The following is a 14,567-nucleotide window of genomic DNA, read 5'->3' as shown; positions in this document are numbered from 1 at the left end:
AGGTAGTCTTCGATTGTCACAAAGCTTGTCAGATAGCAACAGTGGCCGATGCATAGCGCTCTCCTTGATGTCTCCGACATCATTGGCGGCCGTCATTTCTGCTCAGTGTGAATCGACTTTCATCGGAGAACAGTGCTGAGACCCACGGGTCCCTCATCCAGCATAAATTTTCCTTGGGCCATGCACGACGGTGACGGCCTGTGCCCGGTGGTGTGGCCAGGTACGCTTGCAGGTCATCTAGCACACAGACAACGCTAATGCAAATGCTTTCGAATGGTCTGACGTGACACTTGGGTGCCTCTCACCTCCCTTAAACATGCCTGGAGTTGAGTGACATTCATCATCCGGTTTCTCAGGGCATTGTTCACAATGTAGCTGTCATCAGCATGGGATGTGGCCAAAGGACGTCCACTTCGACATCTTTCTGTGACTCTTCCAGTCTCTCTGCCTCTCTATTGCAACCTGCTGATGTGACACCCTAAGCTTTTGTCTGATAACGTCCTGTTTGAAGCATCACAATGGCAAGGGACTCTTGATCCATTTGTTACATGTCGTCTTGGTCTCATGATGTCAAAAATGTGCACGGCATGATGAGGACGACTGTTTAAACACCAGCTTGAATTGAACCAGGACATTTATTGTTCGATTCAAGGATCAAACGACTGTTGTGAATTTTGCTGTTAAGCTCTGAGTTAGAGAACAGCAGCTTGTGCAAAAAGTACTGAAACAATTCACAGTTGGACTTGTGCATTTGAGGTTTCATGAAGTTCACCTGTCAAGGTTTGAATGCATTTTAGGCTCGTCCTGAACTTTCACCCGAAAGCCAAATATCCCGGACTTTTTGTGAGTAGTGTAGTTTTTATGTCAACTCACAGGTGTCAAACTCAAGGCCCAAGGGCCAGATTTGGCCCGCCACATCATGTAATGCAGGTCGCTAAAGCAAATCTAGTTTAATTTATTTTTCTGAAATTCAGTTTACACCCACACATAAAACCAATTTTTCTATAATCGGTTCCAAAATTGCTAATTGTCTTCACTTTTAATAACATTGGTATATTGCAATTTTTGTTGTTGTTATCAAACCACTCTGTTGTGCAGCTCTAATAATATGATGAGGCAGTTGTAAATTTCTGTGGTTTCACGGTCATTGTGGCTCTATGAGGGAAACCATAACCACAATGTGGCGTGCGACAAAAATAATTTTGACACCGCTGCTTTACATGGTAATAATACCGTAAAGAGGAAAGCTGATTACTCGATCACATTTAAGATAAGACAAGATATCCTTTATTTGTCCCACACTGGGGAAATTTACAGTCGACAGCAGCAAAATTAGGGTGTAGAAAGAAGAAAAACAAAGTGTTTGCATTCAAAGAGTCATATGGTTTTCAAAGCACCTTAATAAAAAAAACAAAACAAAAACAAAAAACCCGTAAAATTATCTTTTCACAAACAGTCACCCTTCTAAAAGAAAAAAAAAACGACAACAACAAAAACAGCCAGCGTGCAAGTCTTTTCAGCAATGAGCTCCACATAATTCGAAAATAAAGCCCAAGCTCCTCAACTGCATGCTGCTCATAATGCATTTGTGACTAGACCAACAACACCAACTGCTACATTGCTCAAATCCAGGCTCTTGTTTGTTCATCCGCAGCAAAAAGGGGACATTTTAATTTTAATTTCCCGAAAAGCATGATCTCCCCTCATATCAGTAATGTGAAGCACATCAACACGTGTTGACGTGCTTTTTTTCTTCACCCCACAGTGCCTTCCGCCAGTATGACTCGCCTGGCTCGCTCCAGGACCGCCTCCCTGACAAGCGCCAGTTCCATGGACGGGTCACGTTCTCGTGCCTGCACCCACTCCGACAGCACCGAGGGAGTTGGCGCAGTCAGCCACACTATGGAAGTTTCCTGTTGAGGTGTCAGAAAAAGAGGGGAGGAAGGGGTGGAGGGACAGAGAGAGAAGCCATAGCGGGGAACAGTCAAGGAGATTGTTTTAGGAAACGAATTTGATGGGATGACGTCAATAGCCATGATCGCTCTCTCTGTCTTTGTCCTCGAGATCCTTTGTCTGCTATCTTCTATCCTCCTATATTGTAACAAATCAGTTAATGTGCATTTACAGTCAAAAGTAGACATGCATTCATCATGGGCATGAATGTCACGTTCATGTTTGCGCCTTTAATGATTGAGTTGAAGTTTCCTTTCCTTCTGATAAGCTGTCCACTGTAGTAACCGCTTTCTCTGAAAGGCTTAAAGAACATAAAATGAGTGCACACAGAGTTCAAATGATTTATAGAGGCTCTAACGTAGATAATATAAACATTCAACTCACTCTACCAAGTAGCGACGAAGGTTCAAGAAGGAAATTCGAATGGACAGAGTCAAGCCTTGCTAATGTGTTTGTAGGAGTCACCATTCACTGCAACTGGTGGTTTCTCTTTGCCATTATTGAGGCAGACCCTCCTACATTTTTGAATATGCCTAAAAGGCAGGTCTGTACCGCCAAACCAATCCGTTTTAATGAACTCGTCCAACTCTGCCAAGACGTGTGGTCAAATACCAAGTCACAATTATCCCAGAAGAATGCGGTTGGCTATAAAATGCACCTGGTTGAGGTCAAACTCACAAAGGAACATTTGACCAATATTAGCGAGTTTTATATACACTCTACATACAGTATTTCAGCCAGTATGAAATACTAAGTGAATCAGAGAAATTCACAAATAAATAAGAATATGTGCACTCATTTCCTGTTTTTAAATCTCCTCGAAAGGACAGTTCCAATCAATCATTAAAAGCCCCAAATAAATGTATGCCCATGATTGAGTGTTTTGAAACTTCTGAACGCAACTTTGCTATTGCTATTCCCAACTCCGCCTTCCTTCGTAATACTTGCCACAAACTCACTCTTGAATTTGTACTCTTGACTATCTCATAGTTGTGTTTGCTAAGTAGACCCCCTTTATTGGCTCGAGCCCCTTTCATCACCCCTTGCCCCCGGCACATACACAAAAACACATGAACCGTTTGTGTAGCAATATTCAGAAAAGAGCTGCTCAAGTCACGATATGAAAAAAGGAGAATGTGAGGAGGTCAAAGAAGATGTAAGGGGTTCGAAAATGTCTTTTGTATCGGCACTTTATACGGTGGTCACAAGGTATCCAGAATTTGACAGAAATCAGAACACAACCAACTGTATTGTCAGAGTAATGCTTAGACTGCGCATAATTGTTTGCTTGTTAGCATGATAGATAGATGACACGCAAACGACAATGCTTTTAAGATCCACTTGAGTTATGTGTCTCAGGGGTTGTACAGACTCGTCGACGAGTTGACTTTACTCGACAACGGCCTTTGGACCGCAATCTCAACTAGTTGCTAATCATGTCACTGAATGCGAAGCTGTGGTTCGTGTGGGAGAAAAGGGGGGTGAAAGCCGGACTCCAGCAGGATTTTGAACAACTTTTTGGCCTACACTATCAAAGTAGACAGAGTATGGAGAATTATTCCACCACCCACAAAGAGGTTCATAATGACCCGCATTGAGGTCTCGGCCGCGCTGGAGAAACATCATAAATTTCCATCATGCAGAATCCACTGCTGTGCTAAGCCCAGAACACGCGCAGGTTTCCTCGTTTGGCCAAGTTGTGCAAACTTGTGCACGTTGTTACCTGGCTATCCTGGTGGCAAGCCCACAGAGCAAGATATATTTTTTCCCCCCCCCTGGCTGGAAATGCCATCACACCACAGCGGTCGTGCTTTCACCCAGTCCACATCAATGTGCTTCTTTTCTAACATATGTTTGATGTAAATTTGGTGTTGCACATTGTCAGTGAATCTAGATTATTGCAAATCATTCCATCCTCCTGTGATTAAAACAAAAAAAAGAAAATATTACTGTAGTACTACACTGAATATAACAATGGTGTCACCAGCTACTAGTTGACATTGACTTGATTTTCAGTACGTTCGTGTCGACGTGAAAAAAAAAAAAAAATCCAAGTCGTGCAACCCTTATTACGTGTAACATCGCAGGCTGCAACCAGCTCATCATTTTTATTTACTTCTTTATCATGACCAATTTTACAATTATGTGACCCAAGTTATCCTCATTAAAAAAAATACTGAAACCATTGAACACAAACACACACAAGCTGATTTCAAGTGAGATGACATTGTATGATTTGTGAGCTCTTCAAACAGATGCATTATGATCACATCTTCAACAAATATTGATGACAATTTTCGATTTCTTTTATTTACACTATTGCCGAGAGCAGCTTTAAGATGTGTGCCATTTGTATTTCCACAACAGTAATATAGTGTAGAGTTGTGTTTCGTAACATCTATATGCATGTGATGTTTGATCTTATGATGCTTTATTCTATGAGTAGTCTAGTATTAGGGTGGTTACTTCGATAGAGCCATGCTTGTAACTACTATCCATCAGTCTGTAACTGCATGGTTGTGGTTGTGGTTGTAGTCAACTCTTTGTGATCTCCACTTTGACAATCACTTTCTGATCAATAGCAAACACGACCAGTGGGACTGACGCAGCACCAGGCTTGTTCACCTTGTCTTGCTGGGTCACCCCCCCCCACCCCAACCCCCCCCCCACACCATAATCAAAACTTATTGTTCTTATTGCAACTCGCCCCTCTTCTTATATGTACCAAAGTTATACACCCACACACACTTAAATATACATATAGATGTACAGTACTGGTATATACATACATGCCAACAAAAACTGCACAGGCTCGGTGTTGAAAGGGAACTACTTACTGTATGACCAAGGGAAAAAGGCATAAATAGTCACACACAGTACAGTAGTTCATTATTTCAGTGGAAAAAGTCCGTATTTGTTTTGATGTGCTACGTCACCATACATGCATTAGTATATAGTATGGATGTACTTAGAGCTTTAGAGTAGGGAAGTTGTGTGCTGTTGCCTGCTCTTATACTGGGCCGCAAATGGGTCCCCTGGTTCTTGGATTATTCATGTACATCGTCAATGCACCCTGGTCACCGATGTCACCTGTTACAAAAAAAACCCTTTGTTCAGGTCCGGCATAGCAGGTGTGCACATTTCTGAGATGGCCTGTGAGAAACGGGGCTGTTTTGGAGCCATTTGGGCACCAAGCTCAGAATGTAGGGCAACCCCCAACCACCTTAAAAAAAAAAAAAAAAAAATCTCCCATTCCCTAAAAAAGGTGCCCCGATTCTCACAGGTGAACCCAGTTGCACCCTAAAGGGCTATCAGCTGAAGTCACTTTTATAAAAATGTCTGCCATTAGATGTGTTTTTTTTTTTTTCTGCGCACCGAGCGACTGACACAGACTGAAAAGAGAATGTGAGCTTGTTGATACTGGGGAGTAAGTTGTCACGGAGGGTTATGTTTGAAACCTTAAAATTTATGTAAAAATCCAAATACTTGTGAACATGAGCTGGAGGAAGGCGTTAGGACATTGCATGGAAAACAAACACCTCAATCATTTGCATGGAGTGGAGTGTATGTGGGGTGTATAAAAGACAACCTTCAACACACACTGCCCAGGGGGCGGGGGGTCATGGGGGTATGGTGTTCTCCTGAATGTATTTTGTCCCTTTTTTGAAGTGCTGTACAGTATTGTCACCCTAAACCTTATCCTCCCAGAATTTCTACACTATACTTTGTACCTCCACTTGAGCCAACGTTATGATTCCCCCACTACAAAAGTCGTGTAGGTGACTTGTGCTTTGGCACTGAATGAGTTTAGCCCTCCTTGCACTTTTTTTTTTCTTCTTGGATTACGAGAGCTGGCTACTAACACCAGATTTTGATGTTGGGTTATGGTGAAATTCCTGATATAAACGCGATCAACATGGTGAAACTTTATTTTAGTTCAGTGATTTGTTCATGTGTATTAATACAGTTATTCTCCTTACTGTCATTCAGATTAATTTCACTTGAGCAATAAGTATTTTTTTTTCTTGTTTGCATTGTTTCATCATGTCTTCCCTGCCATGAGCAGTCACAACAATTCTTACCTGCTTGGCTGTCATGTGTGATGTAAAGTTTAAATATGTCATCTATACACCATAAGCTGTCACTGTTCCATGTACTAAATAAGTAACAAGTTATAAATAAAGACCTAGTGTCAGCATTTGCTGTGTCGAATGTGATCAAATTTGAATCTCTCATTTAACGTGACTAACACCCTCTAAGGTTTTATATATATACTGCATGTGTGTGTGTGTGTGTGTGTGTGTGTGTGTGTGTGTGTGTGTGTGTGTGTGTGTGTGTGTGTGTGTGTGTGTGTGTGTGTGTGTGTGTGTACACGCGGTGTATACAAGTACATACGGTGGATACATACTGTATCAGTGAATCGAAGGTAAATATGACTCCAAAATGAAACAATTACAAATTACAAAGGGTGTTTGGAATTATCCTTTCACACTCTTTAATGGCAAGATTAACTGTCTTAGAGACAAAGTGAGAGAGAGCAGACTTGCATGGTTCGGACACATCCAGAGGAGACATCTTGAGTGTATTGGTCAAAGGGTGATAATGATGGAGCTGCCAGGAAAAAGATGTAGCGGAAGATCAGAGAGAAGGTTGGTAGGTGTAGTGAGGGAAGACATGAAGGCACTTAGTGTTAGAGAGGAGGTTATAGAAGATAGACTTGGATGGAAACGATGTGGCAACCCCTAATAGGACAAGCCGAAACGAAAAGAGGAACTTAATTATCGGGTTATTTGACTTATGTTTGTTGTATTTACAGTCTTATTCAAACAAAAGCTTATAGGAGACCATGTAGGCATCACAGTAGACATACAACATCCGGTCCACTGGGCTGTAATTGAGGAAGTAGATGCTTGGACACATCTTGTGGATGAAGATGCCAAGGTTGAACTTCTCCACTCCAGTTGCGGTGTCAAATGAGTAGAAGATCTCTTCCCTGTCCTTATTGACATAACGCGTAGCGTAGAGGGTACCACAGGCCATGAAGGTATTGGTGACCGCCTGCTTATAGACGGAGGTGTGCCAAGTTTGGTTGATCGTCGGCGTATCTCCTTCTTCCACTTTGGACAACATCAGGTTCCCAAAGTGTTGGTCCATGCTGTAGATGAGCCACACACCTGACTCATCTGTTGCAAGGTCCATGTCAGTGTAGGGGTAGCATTCGTTTATTTGACAAAAATTCCCCTTGGAGTTATGTCTGGAGAAAAAGAGTGAGATATTTTTCGTTGACGTGTTGGTTATCTTAAAGATTGCCAATATAGTATCGAACAGGGGTCACCAACGTGGTGCCTGTTCTAAAGATGGTTCACCAGTCATGGGACATTGGAATTTTCTAAAAATGGTGTAGGAGTGATCATTTTTTAAATATGAACACTGGCAGACCTTCAAGAAGCATATTGATATTTATCCAGCTCCAAACTAAATCGATCTGCATCTTCACATATATGAGTATTGTGAATTAGTAATCATTGTCAGATGTGTTCATCTAGCTGGTAGCACCCAAGAAGTAGCTTTCAGTTTCAAAAAGGTTGGTGACCCCTCTTTGTATCATATAACAAAACAAAAGAAAAACGAACCTGGTGCCTTTGGGTAACTGCAGCGTGGAAACGGTTTTGGATGCTAAGTTGAACCGACAAAGTCGGTCACTGTTATAACAATTGTAGTACAAAGCATCGCCATATAGAACAACATTTGGTCCCTGAACGGTGTTGGTGGTTGGATTGGCAGGATGGATGAGGAAATTATCTGCAATGAGACAAGAGTGCCTTCATTTATTTTATCGCTCAAATAAACTTCTTATGCCTCACAAGCCAATCCCAGCTCTATTTGGAGAGAGGCCGGGTACACCCTGAATTGGTGGCCGGCCACTCACAGGGCTAAAAAAAAAAAAAAACAAAAAGACCCAAAAAGCTTACCGGTAATAATAAATATTGACAACATGATTCAAAGAAATTGCACTTTCCTCAGAAAATGCTATGAAATGCTGTGCAATTCAAACAGTGATTGAAAAGCATATGTGTATACAGTATAATGTTATTATTCTTATCATTATTATTCATTTTAATACAGTTGATCCAAGGTGTACCCCGCCTTTCACCCTGACTCAGTTGGGCTCAGCTTCCCAATGACATTGAAACACAAATGGTACAGAAAACGAATGTGGAGATCCGTAGGGATGCATTTTTTTTTTTTTCAAAAGATGTGCTTTTGAATTCCCGATAGTGGAGCGGTACCACGATCTGTCGCTGTATACCTGGTGTCTTCATTCCGACAGTCAGAGAGCTCAGGCTGGAGTAAAAGGTGATATGGTTGGCAAATATGTTGTTGACGTTGAGAATCACCCGCCAATACCAGTTCTTTTTGTCCTTCTCAGGTTTCGGGTCACGGCCCCAGCCTCCATACTTGTGGTTAATAGTCGTTTCTCCTTTTGAGTAGAATCGAGGCCCGGTAATGTTCACAAACTTGCCTTGGGGACAAATATCTACAGAGAAAAGGGAAGTATATGCAAGGATTATATTTATGAACGATCAATCATATGCGTTAAAACACTTCTACCGATTAGCAATCAGGAGGAGTAAAATGATTGCCGTTTTTTTGTGGCTATGCCCTCGAGAGAAACTTGAAGATGAAGCTTGCCTGAGGTCTGGGTGTCCGGTTGATGTGTGGGCCCTTGACCGTGTTCATTTTCATTTCTGCACTCATCCAGGGCTCTTTTCAGGCGCTGGTTGTCTTTACGTTTCTTTTCGACCTGAAGGGTGTCGTATTTCTCCAACTCCCGCAGCTGCGTTCTTAAGTGCATCAGCTGAGACAAACCAACAACAAACCAAAGCAACGACCACAAAGGTATGAATGATTACATCGGGGAACTAAAGAATAAAAAAACCATCAATTGAAATGTGAAAGGGATGTCATGACACGTTAAAAAATATGCAGTGTTTTCTCTTCTGGGGATGGTAGATAGTATTGGAATTCCATGCACTGTTTATTGGATTAGGTGCAGTCAATGTCAGCATCACATTAACTACAGTAAAAATTGTCTCCTGCTTTATGTTGTCTCAAATGAGTTTCAAAATGTCAATTGGCATTGTACGGAATGACTTTTTTTTTTTTTTTTGGCATGTTAACTGCTTACACTCAAACTTGGCATTAACAAAACTTACCTGTCTGCCAGAGTCAGTAGTTAACTGCTCGTACTCCTGCGTGGTTGCGTTGAGCCTGTCGAGCATATTCCTGATCTCAATGAGTTCATTTTCGATCACCTGAAGGCTGACGGCGCCATATAGCTCGCCATCATCCTCCTTCTCCAGCACTGACAAATCTTTTAGTAGTTGGGGCAGACGGAGCTTCAAACCAAGCAGCAGACTTTCAAGTTCCAAGGCCTGCAAAGAACAAACACTTTTTTTTGGGGCAATAATTGACATCACAAAAACAGTTTTTCGAAAGCATCATTTGCGGCACGTCACCTTCTGTGCGGTGACGGTGTGAGAGCATTTTCTTGCATCGTCATTCACTGAGTTGAGGGTCTCATGAGGGAAGGTCTTCTCTTTGTTAGTCAGCTGACACACGCAGCGATCTTTTGGATTCAGCTGATGAAGCAAACAATTTTCAAAAAAATATTCTCTTCAAAATCACGGCGAAATCTGATTTTAGAAGTGGAACTCGGCATGAAAGTTTGGAATGATAGAGCTCACCTGCAGGGTGAAGTTGAACAGAGAACACAGGAGAATGAGCGTGTGACGCTTCATGATGGCTTACAGGAGAATGAAAACCATCACTGAAAACCACGCATCTTTGAATGCCGCTGCATCAGGAACACCATCTGTCAAGGATCACTTCCTCCTCTGGTTTCACTTCAACAAATATTTTGGTTGTGAAGAAAACTAAGTATGAATTTTGGATGAAAAAAAAAACATTGTTTCCCATAAAAGTTATGCACCATCATCATTTACTTGGAAAATAAAGCATAACACTAAAATATTACACTGGACACGAGTCAACTAATTTTTACAACTGTTTTTAATCAGAGATGCAAGTAAACATTTTGAGATGGACTTACTGTATGTGTGTGTTGTTTTTTTTTGGCACCTATTTTCAATCTGTCTTTGGTTATTCCCTAGTACATGAGGTTTTCATCCATTTATCCATTTTCTGATCCACTTATCCTCATGAGGGTTGCAGGGACACCCTGAACGGGTTGCCAGCCAATCGCAGGGCACACAGAGACGAACAATCATCCGCACTCACACTTACACTTAGGGACAATTTTGAGTGTTCAATCAGCCTGCCATGCATGTTTTTGGAACATGGGAGGAAACCGGAGTACCCGGTGAAAACCCACGCAGGTACGGGGAGAACATGCAAACTCCACAGTGGATGGCCGGAGCCAGAATCCAACACTGCACCTCTGCACTGTGAGGCCAACGCGCTAACCAGTTGACCACCGGGCAGGTGTATATTTATTTAAAATCATTTTCTGGGCACTTTGTATTGAACATTTGGTTCTTATTATAAAAAATAAATTACAAAAATAATTCAAAATGCAACCAAATAATTTGGGAGGTGACATTTTAGAGGGGCTTCAGCTCCATGAAATAGGCATAACAATGCCACTAATCATTATGAATAATTATAAAAGCAGTCCAGGGTGACGAAGGCTGAGAGCAGTTCGTGCCTTCTGTGGTGATTCTGGCATCTGACATTGAAGCCAAATAGCTCCCACTGTACTGCGTCAAGAGGACGTAACGTTTACTGCATCATATGGGGCTGCCAGCATGTCCACATACTAATTGGCGACCAGTCCAGGGTGTACGTACTGTGTATGAATGCGTATTTACTTTTAAGATGATGGCTCTCCGGGTGGCCCGGTGGTCGACTGGTTAGCACTTCGGCCTCACAGTGCAGAGGTGCAGTGTTTGATTCCAGCTCCGGCCTCCCTGTGTGGAGTTTGCATGTTCTCCCCAAGGGTTTTCTCCGGGTACTCCGGTTTCCTCCCACATTCCAAAAACATGCGTGGCAGGCTGATTGAACACTCCAAATTGTCCCTAGGTGTGAGTGTGAGCGTGGATGGTTGTTCGTCTTTGCGTGCCCTGCGATTGTCTGGCAACCAGTTCAGGGTGTACCCCGCCTACGACTCGAAGACAGCTGGGGTAGGTTCGAACACGCCCCACGACCCTTGTGAGGATAAAGCGGATCAGAAAATGGATGGATGGATAGATAATGGCTCTCCTCTAAATTGACCGTCACTGTGAATGTGAGTGCGAATGGTTGTTTGTCTCTTTGTACCCTGTGATTGTCTGGTGACCAGTTCAGGGTGAACTTCACCTCTTGCCTAATGGCAGCTGGAATAGGGATCAGCAAGCTCACGACCCTTGTGAGGAAAATGAATGAATGATGGCTCACTTTCCTGAAATTTGGCATGATCAGTCACCCTCATTAACCATTCTGTCTGAAATATCCACCCATCCATCCATTTTCGGATCAGCTTTATCCTCACAAGGGTCACCGGGGGTGCTGGAGCCCATCTCAGATGTCCTCGGGCAGTAGGCGGGGGACACCATGGCACACAGAGACGAACAACCATCCGCGCTCACACTCACACCTAGGGACAATTTAGAGTGTTCAATTAGCCTGCCACGCATGTTTTTGGAATGTGGGAGTAAACTGGAGTACCCGGCGAAAACCCCCGCAGCCCCGGGGAGAACATGCAAACCCCACACAGGGAGGCCGGAGCTGGAATTGAACACGGTGAGGTTGACGCGCTAACCACTGGACCACCAGGCCGCCTGTATAAAATACTGTACGTATAATGATTTGTTTGGAAAAAAAAAGGCTATCCGCTGTACGCCGCCATGGGAACTTTAGATGTTATTGCCCCCCAAAAAACCCAAAAATTAGGAAGCTGTTTGTTGCACAATTATTATGAAATTTGGTACTTTTCTCTTTTCAAAGTTTCACATCCATCTTATCATATATTAAAACGGAACAAGAAGTGAATGTTCTAAGTCGAAACAAGAAGTGAGTGCGTCAAACTATAACTTCGTTTGTTATTAAGACACACAAGAGGTGTGGGAAGAAGTGTAGTGCGATCATAGAACCAGCTCAACTCCGTGTCAGTTTACACTTGACGATTTCAGTTCTCAACATGCTGTTCTTGCTACTTCTACTGGCATCCACAGTGAGTAACGTCTGTTTCATGCTGCATCACAAAAGTATCTGCACTCATTTTTATTGTATTCCTTTTTATATTATTATTTATTTATCTCTTTTAATTACTGTGAACATTTTGTGACACAAGGGTTGCCATGCATGATATTGTGAATCAAATACCTTTATTTAAAAAAATGGTAACTAGTCCTCTATTTACCAAACATTCAGTTGGTATGGTTTCTGACTTTGGTAGGTACTGGTATTAGTTTAAGAACATGTGAACTTCACAAAGGCCAGAGTCAACATAACTTTATGGGAATAATACGACTGTAGCATTGCTGTCGCTCTCCACTATCTGGTTCTAAAATAGTACAGGAAAATGGAGAGGCACAACACCCATCATTATAAAATGGGACATTAAAAATGAGTTTATTGTCCAGACCTTGAAGGAGAAAGGTGCCGGATGAATGCAGGTCAATCACAGCAAATACACAATGCAGTCATATTAACTGAAAATTGCTCACAATGTCTTATGGGGCATTTCACAGAACATAACGGGGGACTGATTTGAAATTCAGTCATGTATTAACCAGCGTTATGAGTCTTCATTTCTTTGTCATAATAATAATATTAGTCAGCATTATCATGCAATTTCTAGCTTTGTGCTGTTGTTTTGTTTGTTTGGTTTTTTTGTGTGTGTTTGTTGGTTTTTTATAGAGCAGGCCCAACTTTGTGCTTGATATCAGGGTAATTGCCAGGTCCAGTATGTGCCGGGTCAGATGAAAAATGACTCGTGTGCATGTGAGGTGAACACCAACGTATGGCTGTTTCCTGCAAAGAAGTACGAGGCAACACTGCAACAAGTTGAATCTTGTGATGATTCCCTTAAGAAGCTCCAAGAGCAGGTAAAGTTAAACCAGTTCTAATCTGTCGGACAGACTACCGTACTTTTAATTGAAGCACATTTGAATTTTTCATGTACACTAATCATTTTTTGGAAAGCTTAATTAGGATTTGGGTTTTCGACAAACCACTTGATCTGCAGCCAGCAATCCGTATTCTTTTCCACTAGGTGCATCGGTCAAAACAGCGTCTCCCTGAGATTCATGAAGTGGTTGAGAACATAACAGGGCGGCTGGAGCCTTACCAGTACCTACATTATAAGGGCCTCTATTCTGCCTTGTCTCTGCGTCAGTTGGGTGAAGAACTTGACAAACTCGAGGCTGACATTAACGCCATGTCCCTTCAAGTGAACAATGATGAATCAACAAAACTCTCAAAAGAGGTATGTCAGACCAGATAGCAACCAACCACAAATAGTAATCAAATCATTTAACAACAACAAGTAAACCCCATGTTAGAAAATTGTATTGAAAAGTCTGGAGCACAAGAACACACAGTCGGCACTATTCACTAAAAGTCAAAGAATTTTGGGTGAAATTTCAGGATGAGGCTAAAATGCTCCATAACCTTCACAGGTGAACTTCATTTAACCATCTCTAAACTTTTGAATGCACGTCCAACTATTTAAATAACTCTGCACAACTTGCAGTTTGGCAACAAAGAAGTCAATGACAACATTCAAAACTGATGTTTGATACATGAATCAACACAAATTATCTGGTTCTATTAGAATTGGTATTTAAACAGTCCCTTTCATCATTCTGTTCATAGTTTGACATTATGAGGCCAAGATGACACGTAACAATTGCGCGGCAGCATCTCGCCATTATGACCCTTTAAACAGGATGTGCTCAGAGAGAGGTGGCCATTGGAGCTTCGAGTGTCAGAGTCTCATTCGTCTTATTAGGTTTATACAAACAGACTGGAAGAGTCACAGAAAGCTATAGAAATGGACATTCTTTAACTTTGTTGGTCCATTCACTGATCAAATACAAATTGGGAATCTTTGTTCGACAAAAAAAAAAAAAAAAAAAAAAAAAAAACTTAAACATCGACCGGTTGGACATAGGATTCATTCAAAATTTTAGAGTAGGTCTAACTAAGTTGACCTGAATGCTTATTGTGCCTTATAGGTTCATCCTGAGATTTAACTAGAAACCAAAAGCTGAACATATTGAACCATTTGTGAGTAGTATACTGGATACAATATTAATAGCCCTGTCAAATCACAGAACCTTTTTGTCGTTCAAGATGCTTGCGCTGTCAGACTACCACATAAATATTTTTTTCATTTTGTTCAGGCCACTTTTTAAATACTGTACACCACATTGTGATTGTGTGCGCCACGTCCTGTCTCTCGTCATAAGTAGAAGGGCACAAGTGTCTTCCTATTGGTCAACGCTGAAGAACCAATCGAAGGACAACATAGGACATCTCAGACTATGCGACAAGATGAACAAAAATTCTGACCTGCGAGTCTTTTGCCGTCATGGTTGTGGTGATCAATT

At 41.8% G+C, this 14,567-nt stretch overlaps 3 protein-coding genes across 7 annotated transcripts in view; 2 read left to right on the top strand and 1 right to left on the bottom strand.

Annotated features, from left to right (window-relative positions):
• Nucleotides 1-3,082, top strand: part of ndrg4 (NDRG family member 4) — a 55,363-nt gene extending 52,281 nt beyond the window's left edge. For all 4 annotated transcript variants that reach the window (XM_019878145.1, XM_019878146.1, XM_019878147.1 and 1 more), the window contains one exon: nt 1,766-3,082. In XM_019878145.1, the coding sequence (XP_019733704.1) occupies nt 1,766-1,920 (155 nt within the window). In that variant the 3' untranslated portion in view covers nt 1,921-3,082. The remainder of the gene's footprint in view (nt 1-1,765) is intronic.
• Nucleotides 3,083-6,424: 3,342 nt separating this feature from the next.
• LOC109520728 (olfactomedin-4-like) lies at nt 6,425-9,821 on the bottom strand. The gene is made up of 7 exons (XM_019878142.1): nt 9,702-9,821; nt 9,474-9,596; nt 9,171-9,389; nt 8,647-8,812; nt 8,264-8,491; nt 7,587-7,755; nt 6,425-7,207 (listed from the first exon to the last, which is right to left on the bottom strand). Exons 1-7 carry the CDS (start codon nt 9,753-9,755, stop codon nt 6,772-6,774), a joined length of 1,395 nt encoding a protein of 464 aa, XP_019733701.1. The 5' UTR covers nt 9,756-9,821; the 3' UTR covers nt 6,425-6,771.
• A 2,199-nt stretch (nt 9,822-12,020) lies between these two features.
• Nucleotides 12,021-14,567, top strand: part of LOC109520729 (olfactomedin-like) — a 6,230-nt gene continuing 3,683 nt past the window's right edge. Inside the window, exons 1-3 of one of the 2 annotated variants that reach the window (XM_019878144.1) lie at nt 12,021-12,184; nt 12,915-13,061; nt 13,229-13,441. In XM_019878144.1, coding sequence (XP_019733703.1) covers nt 12,152-12,184; nt 12,915-13,061; nt 13,229-13,441 — 393 coding nt within the window. In that variant the 5' untranslated portion in view covers nt 12,021-12,151. Of the gene's footprint in view, nt 12,185-12,902; nt 13,062-13,228; nt 13,442-14,567 lie in introns of both variants that reach the window. The other variant, XM_019878143.1, reaches the window with a different exon arrangement.

Source organism: Hippocampus comes, unplaced genomic scaffold, assembly GCF_001891065.2.
Source record: "Hippocampus comes isolate QL1 unplaced genomic scaffold, H_comes_QL1_v1.1 scaffold37, whole genome shotgun sequence".
NCBI lineage: Eukaryota > Metazoa > Chordata > Actinopteri > Syngnathiformes > Syngnathidae > Hippocampus > Hippocampus comes.
The sequence above is the reverse complement of the archived record's forward strand: the minus strand, read 5'-3'. Positions and strand labels throughout refer to the sequence as shown.